Here is a 23,169-nt window from a genome sequence, read left to right on the forward strand (position 1 = left end):
AGTTTTCAATCTACAGACCAATATCCTCAACATGTCAACATTGTATTTTTTCATTATTGGTCTAATTTGAAAGCCATATTTTTTTATTTGCTTTCATAAATTACCTATAGCATTTTCTTGGCACAATTAAAGTGGCCATTGATTAAAATTCAATATCATTTGAATGCGTTATCCACATTGCAATGTTTTGGTATGCAGGCTTTTATTTTGAAGTTTTTATATTCCCATGCTAAAATGACGTCAATGTTTGTGCTGCTGCTGGAGTACAAGTGGCTGTGTGTGGGAGTTTCAGGAATAACGGGACACGAGCTGTCGAATCTTTATTCTTAAGTATTATGGCGTTTGTGGTCAAATTTTCGTGTGCGGTAGTTACTAGGTTGCTTTTCATTCTTATTTCACTCATCGGAGTTTGGAGAGTGACATTGGTTAAAGATGACAATATCTACTGGTTTATGACATTCCTCTTTCTACCTCTCGTTGTCGAAATGATAGTAACTTTGAAAAGAAGAAAGGGAAAAGATTATAAATGGTAAGATGTTGTTCATTTATTTAATCTTCTGAGTAGGCTTCGTACACTATTTTGCACATCATCATACTGTGCGTAATTTGTCATGTGCAGGCTATCCAGATATTTTAATCCTAAAGACATAACAGACAAATTAACAAGATAAAGTGATAAATTACTTTTTTCTGGGGAAGAATCCAATTCATTATTTTTTTTACTGTACAACTAACTACATCCCCCTTCCCCCTCCCTAGAGAGTCCTTATCCAGCTGCTTATCCCATTGTGCTAATAAAATGTCCTGGGACAAATTAGGATAGGGTGGTACCCCTAGATTGAAGAATGACATGTCTGTCTGCCACATCTCCCTCTGAGAGAACACTTCCTGTGCTCCCAAAATAATATTTGATTGTTTTGTCAAACATTATGATAAAGTCATAAAGAGGATAAAGTGGTTAGGAATATTTTCATTCTGGCATGTGTTGGTTCTATTTGGTGTTCATTGTTTTACCACTGTGTTTTTTTGTTTGCACTTCACATTTTTTGTTGTAATTCTACATGCATTTTTCTCTCTCACTGCGTTATCATTTTTATGCTATTCTGTGGGTATAAGATATAAAAAATATATATCCACAGAATATTGACCATGATTTGTGGATCACTTTGGATAGGTGCGTGAATCTCTAAAATGCATGTGAATGGAATAAAGAGTTCATAAATAAAGTTCCCTTTCTCCTCCAACCCGAGGTTCTCGCCAGCCATTATGTTGTTCCTTGTCAGTATCATTCCATCCATCTGGATTCTGGAACTACATCATCAGCATCACAACTCTAGTGACTTCCAGGTACAGAAAACAGAGAAGGAGAGAAATCCCACAACTCCATGTTCAATGTATGCATGACAGTTATCAAACATTTACTTACAACTTCATTTATCTAATTTCAGTGCAAGAAACTGGACTCATGGGAAAATGTGAGAAGCATGATTTCTCGGAATGAAACGGTGGGGAATTTAACGGTTCAAACCTATCTAAAGGTAAATACTGGAACTGGTTTTAATTTCTTGACTATTTTTCCTTTTACCCTTTTGTATATACGCTACATGACCAAACATGGGCCGGCAGGGTAGCCTAGTGGTTAGAGTATTGGACTAGTAACCGGAAAGTTGCAAATTCAAACCCCTGAGCTGACAAGGTACAAATCTGTTGTTCTGCCTCTGAACAGGCAGTTAACCCACTGTTCCTAGGCCATCATTGAAAATAAGAATTTGTTCTTAACTGACTTGCCTAGTTCAATACATTTAAAAAAAAAGTTTATATATATATATATATGTTGACTTGTTGGAAAGGTGGCATCCTGTGACGGTGCCACTTTGAAAGTCACAGACCTCTTCAGTAAGGCCATTCTACTGCCAATGTTTGTCTATGGAGATCGCATGGCTGTGTGCTTGATTTTATACACCTGTCAGCAACGGGTGTGGCTGAAATAGCCAAATCCACTAATTTGAATGGGTGTCCATATACTCTTGTATATATATATATATATATATATATATATATATATATATCAGTGTATATTCTGACCATTCACTCAATATTTCATCATAGCATGAATCAAGTGACCAGAGTCTTATGATGTTGACTGTATAATGGAAAGCCCCGTGTTTGTCATGATTTCTAACCAAATGTTTTTTGCCATTGTGCGTACCCAGAAATGCTTGTCTAGTGCAAATGTTTCCTTGCAATTAGGGCCAGGACCCTTGACCTTATTCGAGAAATAAACATGCAAATATTCAGAAGACAAGTCCTTATGAAATCTATTCAGAAGGCCTTTCTGCACAGATGTATTTGGGAATACACGGTCAACGAGGGTGACATCTAAGTATACTTTTCGTTATCAACATATAAGGTTATTTCTATGGCAGTGACATGGCTCTTAGCGGGTAATTAGCGGACTCTTCTTCCCTTCATATCCTGAGGCTTTCCAAAAGTACATTTTCTAGTGCTTATTATCTGTGGTTTGAACCTCTATTCCTTCTATTGACATTCAAGGGTCTTGACCAACTCTTGTCCACGGTTTGTCCCAACGACTGGATCCTGGCCCTCCATCAGGTCCTTCTAATCCTACTCATCATTGGGAAGTGGCTCCTCCCACTGGGGGGCGGGGTCACACGGGAGGAGCTCTCCCAGCTTCTGCTCATCTTCGTTGGCACAGCAGCTGACATCTTGGAGTTCACCAGTGAAACACTGTCTGATGTCAAGTAGGTGTCCAACCTTTCGATTGACTTTACTGACTGAGGCTAAAAGCTTGTCAGAGTATTTAAGAGCCTTTAGCAGATCCCAGTGTTCGCACATTAATCTGGCGACCTAACTGCCTTTAGTGGTGTGTTGAGTTTTAGACTTTTGTATCACAAGGAACAACAATACTGCAGTGCTACTTAAATATTTACTAGTTACACACTTACTAAGTTACTACTAAGTGCACATGCAACGTTTTACTTACTAGCTACTAAATTGTAGCAGTAATGTAACAACCAGCGGTGGAATTCTCTCAAAATCACTCCGAGAATTCATCAATGTAAAATCCTAGAATTTACCTAAAAAACTAAAACCGTTAACAACAGTGGACATGCATTGACTTGTTGAGCTGTATGTTCCGTATTCCTCCCAGGGAAAATAGCCCTCAGCTGGTGTACATCATCTTGGCGGTGTGGACCTGGAGCATGTTACAGTTCCCTCTCCATCTGGCCGGTGGGTCTCTACATTTCATAATAGTATTAATATCAGCAGTGAACTTAACTATCCTTGACTTTTGGCCAACAGACACAGGCTATCGGGATCTGTCTGAATGTTGAGGCTCGTATTCTTTAGGGTGAATTACAGATTTGATGTATTTTATATGCTGATGCCAAGACTTTCATGGTGGGTTTGAGGGTTCATTTTGAGTGGTACAGCCATATCATAGACAACATTGTGGATGTCACATCTTTGAAGGCAAACCTTTCCTTCTCTGTTGTAGACATAGACCTGCAGAGAGCCTCCCCCCATGGCCCCACCAGCTTTCTCAAGTTATCTGTTTGTAGGATGACTGTGGCCAGAAAATACTCTTGTCAGTGGAATATTGATAATGTTTTAGGTAAACTCAATATGGGATCTGTTTAGACTTTGGCTAAACATTTGAAAGGAGGCAAACTAGCTCTATCGTGGCCATGTTGCTACATAAACAGTTGAGCAGATTTGTTTGCTATCACCATTTTTACTTCCTACACAAACTGCAATGATCTCACCATTGGTTAAAGCAAACTTTATTTAGTACAGTCGGAAACTCAGTTTTATCATCAGTATGGCTAAAATTGGAAAATGCAGCAACACATATGGACTCTTATATTGCGTACCGTACAGTGATTTGATCTGTCAGCTTTATAAACAGATTAAGGCTCACTTCTTCTTCGGTTCTTCATTGCTTGGCGGATGGATTAGGCTATTGACAGGCAAACTGCCAATAACCCTGACCTCCTGAAATCCATTATAGCCATGTGGCGAAACAATTCAGGGTTGAGGATCATAAAGAGTTCATTGCAGCCTCCCTTGTTCTCAGACCACACCTTATCTACTGAATTATTCACAACCTGAAATGATTTACTAGAAGCGGATATGTAACCATCCACTCAACACATATAATATTAAGAGGATGCACTTAGAATATGCAATTCTATATATCTACAATTAGCCTGTTGAAGACCTCAATGGAAAATACTTCAGGCCTTCAGCCCTAGTTTACAACAATATGTGAAAATAGTTTTTGAAACTCAACTCGTGTGTGTGTGTGTGTGTGTGCGTGTGTGTGTCCTTAGTGGTGAACTCAAAGCCAGAAAGTGAGGGTGAAGGCCAAGGCGATTCCCTCCTGACCAAGCACAGCACAGACATATGGAGCATCATTGAGAGCCTATTCATCCAGGATGGCCCTTTCCTTGTGGTCCGGCTCACCGTCATGACCTACTTTGATGTCTTTCACCAGATGTTGGTGTTCTTTACCATTAAAAACTTCCTGGTGGTCATCCTGAACTTCTACCGGCTGGCCGTCATATGCCAGAACTACAGACCTGTAGTCAGGTCCAGAAGCAGCAGTAACATCCCTGATTGTAGTAGGGTAGAGGTGGAGGGGAGGTTGGAGAGAGACAAGGTTCCTGCCTCTGCTTTGGAGGAAGTTAATACAGAAAGTACCATTACGTAGTGCACTGTTTATAGTTCAAAATTGGACAGGATTTGTGAGTTCAAAAGCTGGAATTAATTATCTGACTTGACATTTCCATGCGTAAAGAGAAGGAGAAACAGAAACCGTTTAAAAGTCACAAGCATATATTCAATTTCAGCTCAGCTGATTTTCTACAGTATTTTAACTTTTTTTGTAATGTTTTTACCCCTTTGACAAAAATGACATGGCTTAGAAGTTTACCCCCAAAGGTATGTGAAATAGAAGAAAAAAAATGTTAGCAAACAAAGAGTATGACTGAAAAGGTAGGCAGCCAAATGTAACTGTCCACAGCTGACAAAATCTACCCGATTTTGTTTTCCAATGGGTTGCTTTTGACGATGGGAAAAGGTGTGATTATGCAGTGGATTCGGAACGTATTCAGACCCCTTCCCTTTTTCTACATTTTGTTACGTTACAGACTTATTCTAAAATTGATTAAATAAAATGTTCCTCATCAATCTACAAACAAAACCCTATAAGGACAAAGTGAAAACAGGTTTTTGGGAAATACCTTATTGACATAAGTATTCAGACCCTTTGCTATGAGACTTGAAATTGAGCTCAGGTGCCTCCTGTTTCCATTGATCATCCTTGAGATGTTTCTACAACATGATTGGAGTCCACCTGTGGTAAATTCAATTGATTGGTCATGATTTGGAAAGGCACACACCTGTCTATATAAGGTCCCACAGTAGACAGTTAATGTCAGAGAAAAAACCAAGCCATGAGGTCAAAGGAATTGTCCATAGAGCTCAGAGACAGGGTTGTGTCAAGGCACAGAACTGGGGAAGGGTACCAAAATATTTCTGCAGCATTGAAGGTAACCAAGGCACAATAGCCTTCATCATTCTTAAATGGAAGAAGTTTGGAACCACCAAGACTGAGCAATCGGGAGGGAGGTGAACAAGAACCCGATGGTCACTCTGACAGTGCTCCAGAGTTCCTCTGTGGAGATGGGAGAACCTTCCAGAAGGACAACCATCTATGCAGCACTCCCCCAATCAAGCCTTTATGGTAGAGTGGCCAGACGGAAGCTACTCCTCAGTAAAAGGGACATGATAGCCGCTTTGAGTTTGCCAAAAGGAACCTAAAGGACTCTCAGACCATGAGAAACAAGATTCTCTGGTCTGATGAAACCATGCCAAGCGTCACGTCTGAAGTAAACCTGGCACCATCCCTACAGTGAAGCATGGTGGTGGCTGCATCATGCTGTGGGGATGTTTTTCAGCGTCAGGAACTGGGAGACGAGTCCGGATCGAGGGAAAGACGAACAAACAAAGTACAGAGAGATCCTTGATGAAAACCTGGTCCAGAGTGCTCAGAACCTCAGTCTGGGGTGAAGGTTCGCCTTCCAACAGGACAACAACACTAATCACACAACCAAGACAACACAGGAGTGGCTTCGGGACAAGTCTCAATGTCCTTGAGTGGCCAAGCCAGAGCCGGACATGATCCCAATCGAATATCTCTAGAGAAACCTGAAAATAGCTGTGCAGCGACACTCCTGGTCCAACCTGACAGAGCTTGAGAGGATCTGCTGAGAATGGGAGAAACTCCACAGCTGTGCCAAGCTTGTAGCGTCATACCCAAAGAAGACTTTAATTGCTGCCAAAGGTGCTTCAACAAAGTACTGAGTAAAGGGTCTGAATACTTATGTAAATGTGATATTTCAGTTTTTTATTTTTAATACATTGGCAAAAAATGCTAAAAACATGTTTTTCTTTGTCATTATGGGATATTGTGTGTAGATTGATGAGGGGGGAAAAAAACAATTTAATCCATTTTAGAATAAGGCTCTAACAACAAAATTTGGAAAAAGTCAAGGGGTCTGAATCTTTTCCGAATGCGCTGTATGCTACTGTACTGTAATACGCCTGGCTGAATTGAGCTTAGAATTTCATAGGGGTGAAATGGCAGGCAGTTTCATTTGTATTTTCTTCGTTTAAATGTATTCATATTCTTTATTTCCATGCAGGTAGATTGTTTTTTGTATTTTACGTTATTTCAATCATTGAATAAAATGTATTCAGTGTTTTTATTCAGTGAACATATTTTAGACTTGACCATTTGTACTATCTGGGTAGTCAACATACAGCAGATTTGGGAAGTCTTTATTGTTTGCATTCATTTTTAACAAAAGCTGCAAATCATTCCAAAGTCAAGACCTTATCAATTAAGCCTCATTGTTGCGCATTGTTTCTGGGTGCTTGTAAGTGTCTGTCCCTATTCATCGCCTAAGAGCCTGTACGTTATTTATGATGAGGGATACCTGGAGAATGTCGGACCTCTCTGAAATAATAATGTATGGGCTAATAATTCAAACACAAACTGGACAGCAAAATGCATGCCTACTGTTTACCCTCAACCCTAGGACAGACCAGAGCATTAGATATGCAGTTTCAGAACTGTTTTTGTTTTTAAGCATTACATCGCAAAGTAACCAGAAGGTTGTGGAGCTGGGACACCAGGTGGGTGCAATTCATTATCAGGTAGAACAGAAACTCTATGAGGGCTGGAGCCTGCTGGTTAAGAGTTGAATACACATGGCCTATAGCATCGGGCACACATTGAGATATAATAAGCAACTTTGAGCAATATGACATTTAATTGATTACAAATTACATGACCCTCCCCCTCTCACTCCCTAAATGGGGTCACAGCCTGGGTTATCTTTACATCACAGAATGACTGTACTCTCTCTCTCTCTATGGTGTCCTCAGTGAGAACATTGCAGTCAAACTAGGGGCTCTATTCAATGCATATCACGGAAGTTCAGCGTTACAGCGTGATTGAAATTTAAAGGCAATGTTCTCGGCAAAGGCTTTATTTGTCAGCTCAATTGGAAATGATCTTAAAATATATATCGAGCAATATGTAAAGCTTCTGGGTCTGAAGTCCAGATACTGTATGATAAATGTCACATTGTAGATATCGCTTCACATTACATTCATGTTAACGGCTCTCGTCAGAATGTAGGTCAATGTATAAATGGCATTTTATTCTGGGTGAGGATGATTTATGAAAAACAAACTGAATATATTCAATAGAAATACATTATTCTATCCCTCATACAGCAGCCTTTTGTTTTTAAATTGAAAGCCTGCTGTTATTTTCAACACTTGCCATTTATAAACAATGAGTGACAGGCCAAGAATACAAAAGACCAAGCATCTAGAATGCCACATAACAAATCAGTATTCATGTGAATTCACTTCACTCCCACTCAACTGTGCTTTGTTGGAAGTGCCTGCAGTTTAGCCCAATGCATGAAGGAAACGAAGAAAATACCTCTTCCTGCACAACAGTGATCAATTAGGCACAAGAAGGGGAGCGTTCCAGATAAATAAATTCTGAGGAAAATCAGAGATTATTTTATAAAATTCCTACACTTCTCCAGGCATTGTCCGATAACCTGCCCAGTCATGCACAAAATGTGTATCTGGAAGACAGACTATTTCATGTATCCTGATATCTGAATGACACTAGCATCACTTAACTAAATATGGTAGGATACAATGAGCTGGTCCACTTTAGAACATTGCTTAACCCAGTGCAGTCAACATTCTGTATCATATTGTACAACAGCTGATAAAACACTGTAAAAATGTGATCTGTGTTATTTTTCATGGATGGCGTTTTGGCTTGCCAGGTGACATCACCAGGTGGTATAAGTTAATAGGCCAATAACTACAGTTCCAAACCGCTCTGCCAATAGAACAATTTCACGGCCATGTCATGAAAAGTTGCACCAGAAAGGGGTTTACATTGAAGTGAATAGAGAATCCTCCAACCTCAAATGCAGCTGGTGTAAATTAACACTTAATTCGATGGTTATGGTCAACATCGCAGATGTCATCAGAGGATTGATTACCTCGCAAGTTAGCAAGCCAGCGAGGCAAGAAATCACTAACAGAGGTAGATAAACCCAGAAAAATATACTTGAACATACTGTAGCTATATAGTCATCACTCACTTAAGTTTGTCAAGGTCCCGCAATCAGCATTCACTATCCTGCTAGTTTAGTGAGAATATGTGTGCTTGTAAACAATATTGCTATAACAGCTGGTTCTCAGGTTACATATGCCTCCTCCACTCGGAATATTGATTCACACTGTGGTTAATGCACCGCTTTGGTGCCCTTCCCCCTGAGAAATATCACATTTTTATAAACAATTACAGAAAAAAACTATTAGAGTAAGGCACTTGTCATCCAGAAACTATTTGATATTGAGAACTGCTACAATGGGAATTTAATGTCATTAAAATCAAATGTGGTCATTTCCTAGTCGCCAACACATCCTTTTAACATAGGGGAACCTCCCCGTCCCGCTAGGGAAGACATCCACAACTGACCACCTTATTTACATTTGAGTCCTGCAGCAGATGCTCGCATACAGAGGGATTCATAGTAGCAATTGGGGTTAAGTGCATTGCTTAAGGGCACAGACAGATTTTTCACCAAGTCAGCTCATGGTATCGAACCAACGACCTTTGGGTCACTGGCCCAACACTCTTAACCGCTAAGCTATATGCCACCTCAATGGAGGACCATGTATGACATCAAGTAAAACCAGGCAGAATGAACACAGACTTAATTCCAGTTTGGGAATATATGCAACTGTCAAGAAAAGCATTACACAACTTTAAAACAAATGCAGTATAGATTGGCCAACTAAAACTCACTCTAAAAAGGAATCTAACAGAGTTTCCTTCTACCAGCCAGACAAAATACTGTGTTGGAGGAACGGGTTAGTTTTTAAAATCCCAGTATAATACATTTTCTTACTCCAGCTCTTAAAACAAATGGTTTGGTACTGGTTTTAAACAAGTCTAGAGGAAGAATTATGTTAAAACCTGATATGGTATGCCTGGCAAAGAAAATACACTTGAAAGCATCAAACAACGCAGGAATCCTGCAACAGTAACACAGTTATTATTCCCCAATAAAAAAATTACAAACACACAACTTAAAAGTAACGGATCTAGAAAAGTGCACTTTATTGAAAAAAATACTTTTGAATGTAACCTTTAGTACGTGTCACTTTAGATCCAAACCGGTTTAGTTTTTTTAAACGCTATTTACAGAATAATGATTAATATTACCGGTAGATAGAAAAAGGACAAACAAAGAAAAAACAAACATACAAAAAAAAGACGATCAATATGCTTCCATAATTGTACTATTTTTCAGGTCCTTTAAGTCAAGCTGTGTGGCGTTTACATCTTGACCGTGCTGGCAGGTAGAGTGGTTTTGTCCAGGTCGTCAAAGTATGGATGGCTCATTGCCTGTCTGGCAGAGATCCTCTTGGGTGGGTCATAGATTAGTGTTTTCTTTGAGGAAAAAAAAAAAAAGTCACTTCATAACCTTCTACAGAAGGTGGTCATATGTATATGTATCCTAAAGGCTACTGCTGGGCTGACGGAACAATAAGTCACTTCAATATCACCAATGCTATCCCAAAAAAAACACAACCAGCCGCTTGAAAAAGACATGTGAGCACAGGGCTTCTACAGCAACAATGTTTCAATCTAAATAAAATCAAGGAGAATGGTGAAATCTTACAGCGAGCAGATCAATGCCTTTCTTGTCCAGGTTCTTCACCATGGAAGACAGGTTCCCAGACTTCCACTTGGGGAACGTGTTCTTGTAGTCAGGCAGAGACTCAACCTCTGGCCAGATGTCATTGTTGGGAGTACCAAGGGTCCTGAAACAGGAGGAGACAACGATGCTTGATAAATACTTCACCCAAGCCAATGTGGTATGTCCATCATGGAGCAATTGTCTGTTGACTGTCAATAATTTGGGATGGCTCGTTGCTCACAACAGATCAAGCAAATGTCCTAATCTAGCATCAAACATTGATTAACCAACCTAGATGTTGCTACTAGTAGGATTGGGTATATTACAGATGTGTATACTCTTATGCAAATAGACCTGAATATCCTGAAAAGCTGGTCTATCTCTGAGTCTCCGTGGAAAAGTGGTTTCTTTGTAGCCAACTCTGCAAAGATGGTCCCGATACTCCAGACATCCACAGGGGTGGAGTACCGTGGGGCCCCCAGCAGCACCTCAGGAGCCCTGTACCACAGTGTCACAACCTGGACACAAAGACACAGTTAATGACCTTATTAACGTGTGCATACACACCCCTTATGATAGCATTGTAAAGTTAAGCTATCTGCTAATTAGAGACGTGCAGCTGGCGGACAAGTCATTCTTTTTGAACAACTTTTTAATGACTCGAGACTCCAAATTAATTTTTCAGAGTAACTTGTTCGTTTCAGTTTTTTCGTTGGACCCGCTGGATACAATGAATTCTACAACAGGGTTAATATGCGCTCCTCCGCCTCAGTGGCTCAGGAGACATTGCTCCGACCAGCAAATGTCCATCATGCGCGTTAGGGAAATTAGATCATGATACAGGCAGCATAGAGGAGAAAAACATGTTTAGAACTGATAACTTATAGCATGGTGCAAGAATGTATGATATTAATTGATTATTGAATTTTAACTCGATGGACACAGCTTTGTAGAACCAAAATTCACAGCCTGCCTTTGCGCAACACTCAGTTAAAATCTATAATAATCTGATTGCGGACACAACTAGACCTCATTTAAAAAAGGTATCAGTAAACAATATGGTTTGTATGCCTAGCAATCACAAATGTACATTGTCTGAAGCAAAGATATACAAGTCTGTCACAAATGACAGGTCCAATAACAAGCCACCTATGGTGAACGAGAGGCTTGTAGAATCATGATTCTATCTAGTTTTTTTGTTCATCCTTTGCCAGTGGGGGCTTCTGCATGCTCTGGGTATTACTAAATCAAAATTGTATTTATTTAACTGACTTGCCTACTTAGAGGTTAACAAATTCTTATTTACAATGACTGCCTACCCCGGCCAACACTGGGCCAATTGTGCACTGCCCTATGGGACTCCCAATCATGGCCGGATGTGATACAGCCCAGATGAATGAAATGAGTCGAAAGATCTGTTATTTTGACAGAACGAGTTGAAAAGAGTCAGTAAAAATAGCCCAACTTCCCATCACTACTGCAATTGCTCTTTGGTAATGAACTACGTGGTGTTCTGGCTTACCTCATGGGTATATACCCGGACTGGCACCCCGAAAGCCCTGGCCAACCCAAAGTCTGCCAGCTTGATCACTCCCTTGTTGTCAATCAGCAGGTTCTGAGGTTTCAGGTCTCTGTGGAGGACCCTTCTACAGTGGCAGAACAGGATGCCTTCCAAGATCTGGTACAGATAGCTCTGGATGGATGGGAGATTGCAATAGAGGGTTAAAATGAACCTACGAGCGAGAAAACAATTTGTTTAGTCTGACAACTTGGACTAAAACACTAAGTTGGTATACTGTAAAACTTTCAAAGAATAGCCTGGGCATTTATTTGCTTCAATCACTGAGCACAACCGGTACCCATTTCAACAGTAGCGTGCAGTCTGGCTGAAAGCCCAATTTGTCAAGCCTGTACTAAAAGCAAAGTTGGAGGCCCTACGGTCACTTAGTGTTGTTCCATCTCCTTCGCCTTCACCCTGATAATTTTGTGAGAATATCAGAACTGTGTCCATGGTAACCTCGTAAACAATTCATTTTGACTCTGTTTATTTGCCGAATGTGTGCAGATACCCAGCTATTAAAAGGGTCAGGTGGCTATTTGAGACTTTGCGTTTAATTGAAGTTTCACAGTACTCAGTAGTATCAAGAGCAGATAGTGAAAAAAAAAATACATCAAAACAGGGTTGTGTGCCTCATGACTGTCATGCCCTCAGTGGGGCCCATACCTTCACAAGCATGGGGTCCATGTACTGGCCCGAGGGGATAGAGTCTAGGTATTTCTTCAGGTCCATGGACAGGAACTCAAAGATGAGGTACAGCCTGGACTCCTGCATCAGCACATCTAGAAGCCTGTTTGGAAACAAAACACATGGGAAACAAACAGGCTATTTATTTACAGTTGAAGTCAGAAGTCTACATACACTTAGGTTGGAGTCAATAAAACTTGTTTTTCAACCACTCCACAAATTTCTTATTAACAAACTATAGTTTTGGCAGGTCGGTTAGGACATCTACTTTGTGCACGACACAAGTAATTTTCCCAACAATTGTTTACACAGATTATTTCACTGTATCACAATTCCAGTGGGTCAGAAGTTAACTTACACTAAAAGTTGACCGACGTTAAACAGCTTGTAAAATTCCAGAAAATTATGTCATGGCTTTAGATGCTTCTGATAGGCTAATTGACATCATTTGAGTCAATTGGAGGTGTACCTGTGGATGCATTTCAATTCCTACCTTCAAGCACGCTTGGCTTGACATCATGGGAAACTCAAAAGAAATCAGCCAAGACCCCAGAAAAACAATTTTAGACCTCCACAAGTCTGGTTCATCCTTGAGAAATTACCAAATGCCTTAAGGTACCACGTTCATCTGTACAAACAATAGTACACACGTATAAACACCATGGGACCACACAGCCATCATACCGCTCAGGATGGAGACACGTCGCCTGGAGATGAAGTACTTTTGTGCGAAATGTGCAAATCAATCCCAGAACAGCAAAGGACCTTGTGAAGATGCTGGAGGAAACGGGTACAAAAGAACCTATATCCACAGTAAAACGAGTCCTTATCGACATAACCTAAGGCCCCTTAGAAAGGAAGAAGCCACTGCTCCAAAACCGCCATAAAAAAAGAGACTGCGGTTTGCAAGTGCACACGGGGACAAAAATCTTACTTTTTGGGGTAATATTCTCTGGTCTGATGAAACAAAAATAGAACTGTTTGGTCATAATGACCAGCGTTATGTTTAGAGGAAAAAGGGGAAGCTTGCAAGCTGAAGAACACCACCCCAACCGTGAAGTACGGGGGTCGCAGCATCTTGTTGTTGGGGTGCTTTGCTGCAGGAGGGACTGGCGCACTTCACAAAATAGATGGCGACATGAGGAAGGAAAGGTATGTGGATATATTGAAGCTACATCTCTAGACAGGAAGTTAAAGCTTGGTCGCAAATGGGTCTTCCAAAGGGTCAATGACCCCAAGCATACTTCCAAAGTTGTGGCAAAGTTGCATAAGAACAACAAAGTCAAGGTATTGGAGTGGCCATCACAAAGCCCTGACCTCAATCCCATAGAAAATGTGTGGGCAGAACTGAAAAAACATGTGTGAGCAAGGAGGCCTACAAACATGACTCAGTTACACCAGCTCTGGCAAGAGAAATGGGCCAAAATACACCAAACTTATTGTGGGACACTTGTGGAAGGCTAACCTAAACATTTGACCCAAGTTAAACAATTTAAAGGTAATGCTACCAAATACTAATTGAGTGTATGTAAACTTCTGACCCACTGGGAATGTGATGAAATAAATAAAGTTGAAATAAATCTATATTATTCTGACATTTCACATTCTTAAAATAAAGTGGTGATCTTACCTGAACTAAGACAGGGGATTTTTACTAGGATTAAATGTCAGGAATTGTGAAAAACAGTTTAAATATATTTGGCTAAGGTGTATGTTAACTTCTGACTTCAAACTGTATGTATACACTAGACAGATAAATATGATCTGACAAATACTAGACTTGATCTGGCCTTTTTTGGCATAACGATGTCTAAGTTTTGAACTGATAAGACAAACCACATGTTTACTTCTCTTGCTGCCTGGCTACTGTAAACACTTTTAATAAGAACCCCACAGACACAAACAGACTGTTACATACTGTACAACATTAGGGTGCGCTAGCTCTTTGAGAAGAGAGATCTCTCTAACAGCAGTGCTTGGCACTCCCTCCTCCTCACTCTCCAGACGGATCTTCTTCATTGCCACCACCTGGCCTGTCGTCTTGTGTCTGCCTTTATACACAACCCCATAGGTACCTGGAAATCACAGGCACAACTCATTCTTTACTATGGTGTGTAGCTAGTAATTGACGTGATGAACAAGGTATAGTGAATAGGTTGTCATAACTAAAAGGAAGACAATCAAATGACATACACACAAGTCTTGCTAGAGTTGACTCCGAATGGAGTTTTGGGGAAAACAAACGAAAGCTTCTTTTTTTTTAAACGAACCAAAGTTATAAATAACTTACCCTCTCCGATTTTCTCTATTTTCACGTAATCGTCCATTGTTCCCTGAAAAAAAAACAGGCTAGGTTTGCTACAAAACAATTATGCCATTTCAAATGAACGACAAGTCAAAAATAGCAAACTGTGTTTGTTTTTGTTAACACGTTTCATAGCTAACGTTAGTGCTATAACTGCCCATCTGAAAAGTGATAGGAAATTAATCAATACATTCAGCGAATGTAAAAAAAAAACAGATCTAGCTAACGCGTTAGCTGGCTAATTTAACTAACGTTACCGTAGCTAGCTAGACAACTGAACTAGATAGACATTTCATTAACTAGAATCATTATTCGATAGCAAAAACTAAACAGTAAAACCATGCATTACTTTGTGACGTGACACCTTTAGTAATAATTTTAAATATCCTTGATTTTACATGCTGTGCAAATGTTTCCAATGCAGGCGAGTTAACTAGCTAAATTGTAAATGCCATGATGACAACTGCTACAATACAATCGACCAAACAAACCTTGTAGCTAAAAATGTGACACATACATATATAGCTACCTTCCAATATCGTTGTGTAACTTGACTGTAGCTAAGTTAACTTAACTAGCTGGGTGGAAAATGAGTGTGGCTCTCTTGCAGTCAGCTACGTTTACAGTACTGAGTGGGTGCATTCTTTTCGAATTGGCCGCGGCGCTTCAGGCTTTCAAAACCAAGCAATCACGTCGCTCGCTGTCTTTCAAAAGCACCAATCGGGAGGAGTCCAGCTCGAAGCGGGATTTTATGGTTTTAAAGCGCGGTGGTGTCGGGAAATGTTTATGGATGAATAAATCATTAGGATTTGTTTTAGGGGAATGTACCTTCATTTGCCTGATTATTGAAAGAACTTGTTAGCAAAACAGTTTTCACTCAAAAGCATTTTGTCAGACATTTAAAAAATAAAAATTCCACATTGGTTCAACTTAAAATCGTTTGAAATGTAGATTGGTTACCAGTATATTCATTAATTGTTTAAAAATATATATAATAATCAACCCTGGTCAAAGTAAAATCAAATATTTGTTATAAATAACCTCACTATTCTATTAGTGGTAATAGGCTACAACAGCGTTTCCCAAACTCGGTCATTCCACATAATATTTTCAGTAGAGGACATGTTGGTTCACTGGTCACATGTATTTAGAGCACACAGATGACCCGGAAGTAGGCACACTAGGGATGCACAGGTATGGAGAGCACAGAAATCATTGTATGCTCTGGGATGCTTTTATGGAATTTTTACTATGTTACTATGTTTATATCTTTGCTGCTAATAAATGGACAAAAGACCCAACCAAACAGCTACTTGCATTTATGAACATTTGCAGATTGAAATTCCGTGCTAGAGTGGCTATAGGAGCTTTTGACTAGGTAGCCACTGCAATACCAATTAAATTCCCCCTGAGCTCTTTTGGGTTGACCCTTTTTAGACTATGCACCCTTTTCAAGTAGTCAAACCTGTGGGTCAAACACCAGGGCCATGTCCTAACTTGTCAAAAATGCCTGGCTTCAGGAAGTTTAACAATCAACAAATGGAGAGAGAAAAATGTGACCTGAGTTTCCCCCCCATATTTTGAATAATTATTCATCTCTTACAATGACACAAAATGTGAACAATTACATGAAAATAACACTCCATCTGCAAATAAATTTTGTTATGCATTTTAGAACGAAGGAAAACATCTTAGAGTTAATTACAAAAGAAGATGAATAAAGGAGTTCAACAGAGCATAAATTATTGTTGCTTTTGGGGTTACATTAATTATGCATAGTGAAGTGCTTTCTAATAACTCATTATGCAAAATGCTCAAGGATAAAACATTAGCTAATGATTAAAACACTCCACACTCAGCCATATGAATAATGGAGATTAATCTTCTGGCTGGGAGCATAGTTAGGAAAGTTCACAGTGGAACGCAAATGATTGTCACTGGTTACCACAGCCACAAAGTCATAAACCCCACCATATTGTATTTGTAGAATTGAAATCAAATCCGTTTTTGTTGCCTAACCCTAACCATAAATGAAGACCAAAAAGTACATGTTTGTTTTCAGGAATTTGAACGATTTAGCCAATTTCGACTATGACTGTGCTATCTAGTGGAAACAAACATCACATCTGTGTACTCATCAATTGTTCAATTGTTCCAGTGACTTTCAAAGTATAAACAACAAGATGGAAATTCAATCAGCAGCATTAGTAGGGTAGTGATCAATTACTTCCAATTATCTGCTTGTTTCTTTGTGTAATATGCAGTATTCCTAAGCATTGATATAGGTTTCAATGTGTCATGTTTCAGTGGGGATATGTCATATTTCTCACATTCGATGATAATTATCTTATAGGAGGGAAGGTCCAAGTATAGCTTATAGGCTAGTGGCCAATCCTCAAAAAGCACAACCATGTTTTTCCATATCTCGAAGGTCTCCCATATATGAAATGGATGTTTGTATAACAATATTTTACTTCAAAAGTGGTTCAATTAATAGATATTTTTGGCACACTCCATTAACTCAAAACGTGCACAATGATGACTGGCTGGAAGGGGGTGGGCAACATAAGCTCATGTAACACAATATTGTAACCTCTGATATTGCTCAAATGTAGAATACAAGTAGTCAGTTGTCTGCCCTACATACACATACAAACATTAGGATATCTTAATGCACCTTGGAAATGTAGACCTGTAAAAACATAGATACAATAGTTAGAAATACCAACTATGAATATTTATGATGAATGTAAGCTTCACTTTTTGGTAGCTGTTCAATAGACAACTTTCCAAGTCAAATTTGTCCTCAATAAGTGCTGTATGGTCCTGCTTGACAAAAATGCATACATTTATTCAACTAGTGTACCCAAAGACAGAATAACACAATCAAAATGAACAATTGCTACTTATATGCAGGCTAAGGTGTTTGAGTGCAATCATGTTGGCCATATTGGATTCAGGATCAAATTGATTAACACCAACAGTCTTTAACCTCCATCAAATGTTATTATGGCAGCCATATTTGATTTTGGACAACATATTAGATTTGAGGCAAAATATGAAGAGATTTTATGATTGCCCCTTTGCCTTTATTGCAAGACTAGGGGCTAAAGATATAAAATCCTTCAAAGAACCATGGACCCCAAAACATTTAATTTCGATGTCTGAGCGATCCGTGTACCGTTCATTCAATCAATATCCCAACTTAAACAATGAAGACAGATAATCATTTTGACTGCATTAATACATTTTTCTAATGTCATCCACAATATTTAATTAATGAACAGAGATGTATGGGCGTTGAGAGGAAGGGCTGCAACAGGATACGTGTGCTAGTGGTTTTCAAAGTAAAAGCTGTGTAACTATCTGACTATACCTGACCATTACTCCAGCTAGTTAGCTTTCGCCGAGTTAGTTATTCCCACTGGGAATGTATAGTTATAATAAGAGCCACTAACAAGTGGGAGGAGGTCAGCTTATAGGGAGGAGGTCTAGGTCCAAAAGTTCTAGGTCCAAACAATGTCTACCCTCGAGCCATAAGACTCCTGAATAACTAATAAAGGGCTAGCCAGACACCTCTTTTACACTGCTGCTGCTCTGTTTATTATCTATGCATGGTCACTTTAACTTTACATACATGTACATATTGCACACATGACTGTAAGTCGCTTTGGATAAAAGCGTCTGCTAAATGGCATATATTATTATTATATTACCTTGACTAATTACCTCGACTAACCGGTGCCCCCACACATTAACTCTGTACCGGTAAACCCTGTATATAGCCTCACTATTGTTATTTTACTGCTGCTGTTGAATTATTTGTTGCTTTTATTTTCTAGTTTTTACTTACAGTTGAAGTCGGAAGTTTACATACACCTTAGCCAAATACATGTAAACTCAGTTTTTCACAATTCCTGACAGTTAATCTTAGTAAAAATTCCCCGTGTTAGGTCAGTTTGGATCACCACTTTATTTTAAGAATGTGAAATGTCAGAAAAGTAATAGAGAGAATGATTTATTTCAGCTTTTATTTCTTTCATCACATTCCCAGTGGGTCAGAAGTTTACATACACTCAATTAGTATTTGGTAGCATTGCCTTTAAATTGTTTAACTTGGGTCAAACATTTTGGGTAGCCTTCAACAAGCTTCCCACAATTAGTTGGGTGAATTTTGGCCCATCCCTCCTGACAGAGATGGTGTAACTCAGTCAGGTTTGTAGGCCTCCTTGCCCACACACATTTTTTTCAGTTCTGCCCACAGGATTGAGGTCAGGGCTTTGTGATGGCCACTCCAATACCTTGACTTTGTTGTCCTTAAGCCATTTTGCCACAACTTTGGAAGTATGCTTGGGGTCATTGTCCATTTGGAAGGCCCATTTGCAACGAAGCTTTAACTTCCTGACTGATGTCTTGAGATGTTGCTTCAATATATCCACATACTTTTCCTTCCTCATGATGCCATCTATTTTGTGAAGTGCACCAGTCCCTCCTGCAGCAAAGCACCCCCACAACATGATGCTGCCACCCCCGTGCTTCACGGTTGGGATGGTGTTCTTTGGCTTGCAAGCCTCCCCCCTTTTTCCTCCAAACATAACGCTGGTCATTATGGCCAAACAGTTCTATTTTTTGTTTCATCAGACCAGAGGACATTTCTCCAAAAAGTTGTGTCTTGTGGTTAGAAAGTCTCCAAAACTACGATCAGACGCCACCAACATAACCACAAGTTATTTGGGAGAGTTGCCATAAAAAAGCCTTTGATTTTATCAAACAACAAACTCAAGCGCCTACAGTTTGCCAAAAGCTACTGGAACTTTCAATGGGACGGGGTTCTATGGTCAGATGAGACCAAAATAGAGCTTTTTAGAAACAAACACTAGAGGTGGGTTCGGCATAGACAGAAAGATAGCCATGCAGAAAAGTACCTCATCCCCACTGTGAAGTATGGTAGTGGATCTTTGATGTTGTGGGGCTGTTTTTCTTCCAAAGCCCCTAGACAACTTGTTAGGATACATGGTATCATGGACACCATCAAGTACTATCAGATATTAAAACAAAACCCGTGGTTGGATCTTCCAGAAGGACAATGATCCAAAGCACACCTCAAAATCAACACAAAAATGTTTTCACAGAATCAAGGTTTTGCCATGGCCATCCCAGTCCCCTGACCTAAACCCCATAGAAAACCTGTGGGATGAGCTGAAGAGGAGAGTCCACAAACATGGACCTTGGAATCTTTAGGATCTGGAGAGATCCCTTGCCGTGTGTTCTCCAACCTCATTACGCATTATAGGAGAATACTCAGAGTTGTTATCTTGGAAAAGGGAGCACAAAGTACTGAACATATGAATTAATTTTTCTTTTTTTTTCAACTTTAAAGGTTTGATTTTTGTATATATTTTGAATGAAAGACCAAGAGGATAAACAAGAAAGAAAACATTTTCACAGCCGTTTTGCTCATATTTACCAAGGGTGCCAATATTAGTAGAGGGCACTGTAGACAGGTGTGTGCCTTTCCAAATCATGTCCAATCAATTGAATTTACCACAGGTGGACTCCAATCAAGCTGTAGAAACATCTCAAGGATGAAAGATGGAAACAGGATGCAACTGAGCTCAATTTCACGTCTCATAGCTATGGGTCTGAATACTTATGTAAAAATGTATAAAAACCTGTTTTTGCTTTGTCATTATGAGGTATTGTGTGTAGATTGATGAGGATTTAATTTGATTTGTAACATAACAAAATGTGGAAAAAGTCAAGCGGTCTGAATACTTTCCGAATGCACTGTACATACCCTCTAACAGAGAACATCAGAAAACACACAGAAATAAAGCTTGTTATATTGTCTGTGCAGACTTTAAGCTTTTCTATGTGGAAATTATGAATGTGTGTGTGTCTGTATGTCGTCCATGTCTATGGATGTTACCTGTAGGAGGTAGTCTACCTGCTGCAGCAGCTCCATGTCTATGGATGTTACCTGTAGGAAGTGGTCTACCTGCTGCAGAAGCTCCATGTCTATGGATATTACCTGTAGGAAGTGGTCTACCTGCTGCAGCAGCTCCATGTCTATGGATGTTACCTGTAGGAGGTGGTCTACCTGCTGCAGCAGCTCCATGTTTATGGATGTTACCTGTAGGAGGTGGTCTACCTGCTGCAGCAGCTCCATGTCTATGGATGTTACCTGTAGGATGTGGTCTACCTGCTGCAGAAGCTCCATGTCTATGGATGTTATCCTGTAGGAGGTGGTCTGCTGCAGCAGCTCCATGCTGGATGTTACCTGTAGCAGCTTGTCTATGGATGTTACTGTAGGATGTGGTCTGTAGGAGTCTATGTGGTCCATGTCTATGGATGTTACCTGCTGTGGTCTAGCAGCTCCATGTCTATGGATGTTATCTGTAGGAGGTAGTCTACCTGCTGCAGCAGCTCCATGTCTATGGATGTTACCTGTAGGAGGTGGTCTACCTGCTGCAGCAGCTCCATGTCTATGGATGTTACCTGTAGGAGGTGGTCTACCTGCTGCAGCAGCTCCATGTCTATGGATGTTACCTGTAGGAGGTGGTCTACCTGCTGCAGCAGCTCCATGTCTATGGATGTTACCTGTAGGAGGTGGTCTACCTGCTGCAGCAGCTCCATGTCTATGGATGTTACCTGTAGGAGGTAGTCTACCTGCTGCAGCAGCTCCATGTCTATGGATGTTACCTGTAGGAGGAGGTCTACCTGCTGCAGCAGCTCCATGTCTATGGATGTTACCTTTAGGAGGTGGTCTACCTGCTGCAGCAGCTCCATGTCTATGGATGTTACCTTTAGGAAGTGGTCTACCTGCTGCAGCAGCTCCATGTCTATGGATGTTACCTTTAGGAAGTGGTCTACCTGCTGCAGCAGCTCCATGTCTATGGATGTTACCTGTAGGAAGTGGTCTACCTGCTGCAGCAGCTCCATGTCTATGGATGTTACCTGTAGGAGGTGGTCTCTCCGCTGCAGCAGCTCCATGTCTATGGATATTACCTGTAGGAAGTGGATATTACCCGTAGGAAGGAGTCTACCTGCTGCAGCAGCTCCATGTCTATAGATGTTCTTCTCTACTGAACATAAGCAGGTTGTAAAGGACTGTAATTCTGCATCCAGCGTCTCTATGGAGGATGAAGATTATACACACACAGAGTCAAATGCAAAGCCAATTTAGTTAATTGCACATTACACACTGTCCCTGTCTAGAAAACAGAGGGAAAGATGTCATTATACTCTAGTATACACAGAGCCATACCATGCAAGGCAGGGAAGGGCAGCAGTGTTGTGCCAGCCTATATGTCACTGAGTGCCAACACTGCCAGCTTCAATCTCACCCAGTGGTGCAGGTGTAGTGGTGGCCATACGCAGGCATGCGCAGTATGTCCACCTACAGTAATTCTCTACAGATATACTCACCAATACTAACTAATTGCCATTGAGAATAATTGAATGATTGGATGATTGAACATCCATGTCATGTTTGTCATTTATTATCATGTCTTGTCCCTGTGCTCCCCATTCTATTCGTTTCCCTCTGCTGGTCTTATTAGGTTCTTTCCCTCTTTCTATCCCTCTCTCTCCCCCTCCCTCTCTCACTCTCTCGCTCTCTCTTCTCTCTATCGTTCCGTTCCTGCTCCCAGCTGTTCCTATTCCCCTAATCATCATTTAGTCTTCCCACACCTGTTCCCGATCCTTTCCCCTGATTAGAGTCCCTATTTCTTCCTTTGTGTTCCGTTCCTGTCCTGTCGGTTCCTTGTTTAGAATTCACCGTGCTGTGATTGTGTATCGCCCTGTCCTGTCGTGTTTTTGCCTTCATCAGATGCTGCGTGTGAGCAGGTGTCTCTGTCAGCTACGGCCTGCGCCTACCCGAAGCGACCTGCAGTCTGTGGCCGCTTCTCCTGTTATTCCCCTCTACAGACTAGAGGATTTCTGTTATTCCCTGTTTGGACATTTCCTGTTAAGGATTCAGGATTTGTCGTTTTCTGTTTGGACTTGAATAAACTCTGTTTCTGTTAAGTCGCTTTTGGGTCCTCTTTCACCTGCATGACAGAAGGAACCGACCAAGGAATGGACCCAGCGACTTCAGACGCTCGTTACACTGCCGTCGAGATCCAAGGAGCCATGCTCGGCAGACACGAGCAGGAATTGTCTGCTGCTCGCCATGCCGTGGAGAACCTGGCCGCTCAGGTTTCCGACCTCTCTGGACAGTTCCAGAGTCTACGTCTCGTGCCACCTGTTACTTCCTGGCCTGCCGAGCCTCCAGAACCTAG

General features: G+C 40.5%; 2 protein-coding genes across 3 annotated transcripts; one reads left to right on the forward strand and one right to left on the reverse strand.

Annotated features, from left to right (window-relative positions):
- Positions 1–287: 287 nt before the first annotated feature.
- On the forward strand, positions 288–5,247 carry tmem26a (transmembrane protein 26a). The gene is made up of 6 exons (XM_046357832.1): positions 288–529; positions 1,251–1,347; positions 1,449–1,538; positions 2,554–2,762; positions 3,173–3,252; positions 4,356–5,247. The coding sequence occupies exons 1-6, from the start codon at positions 336–338 to the stop codon at positions 4,733–4,735; spliced, it is 1,050 nt and encodes a 349-aa protein (XP_046213788.1). The 5' UTR covers positions 288–335; the 3' UTR covers positions 4,736–5,247.
- A 4,483-nt stretch (positions 5,248–9,730) lies between these two features.
- Positions 9,731–15,592, reverse strand: LOC124041195 (cyclin-dependent kinase 1). 2 transcript variants are annotated; one of them, XM_046358469.1, is made up of 8 exons: positions 15,417–15,592; positions 14,873–14,915; positions 14,501–14,657; positions 12,562–12,685; positions 11,860–12,030; positions 10,692–10,855; positions 10,320–10,461; positions 9,731–10,087 (listed from the first exon to the last, which is right to left on the reverse strand). In XM_046358469.1, the coding sequence occupies exons 2-8, from the start codon at positions 14,907–14,909 to the stop codon at positions 9,974–9,976; spliced, it is 909 nt and encodes a 302-aa protein (XP_046214425.1). In that variant the 5' UTR covers positions 14,910–14,915; positions 15,417–15,592; the 3' UTR covers positions 9,731–9,973. The 2 variants fall into 2 exon arrangements, with proteins under 2 accessions (XP_046214425.1, XP_046214426.1); XM_046358470.1 differs by having other exon boundaries at positions 15,405–15,585.
- Positions 15,593–23,169: the final 7,577 nt, after the last annotated feature.

Source organism: Oncorhynchus gorbuscha, linkage group LG08 (assembly GCF_021184085.1).
Source record: "Oncorhynchus gorbuscha isolate QuinsamMale2020 ecotype Even-year linkage group LG08, OgorEven_v1.0, whole genome shotgun sequence".
Classification (NCBI taxonomy): domain Eukaryota; kingdom Metazoa; phylum Chordata; class Actinopteri; order Salmoniformes; family Salmonidae; genus Oncorhynchus; species Oncorhynchus gorbuscha.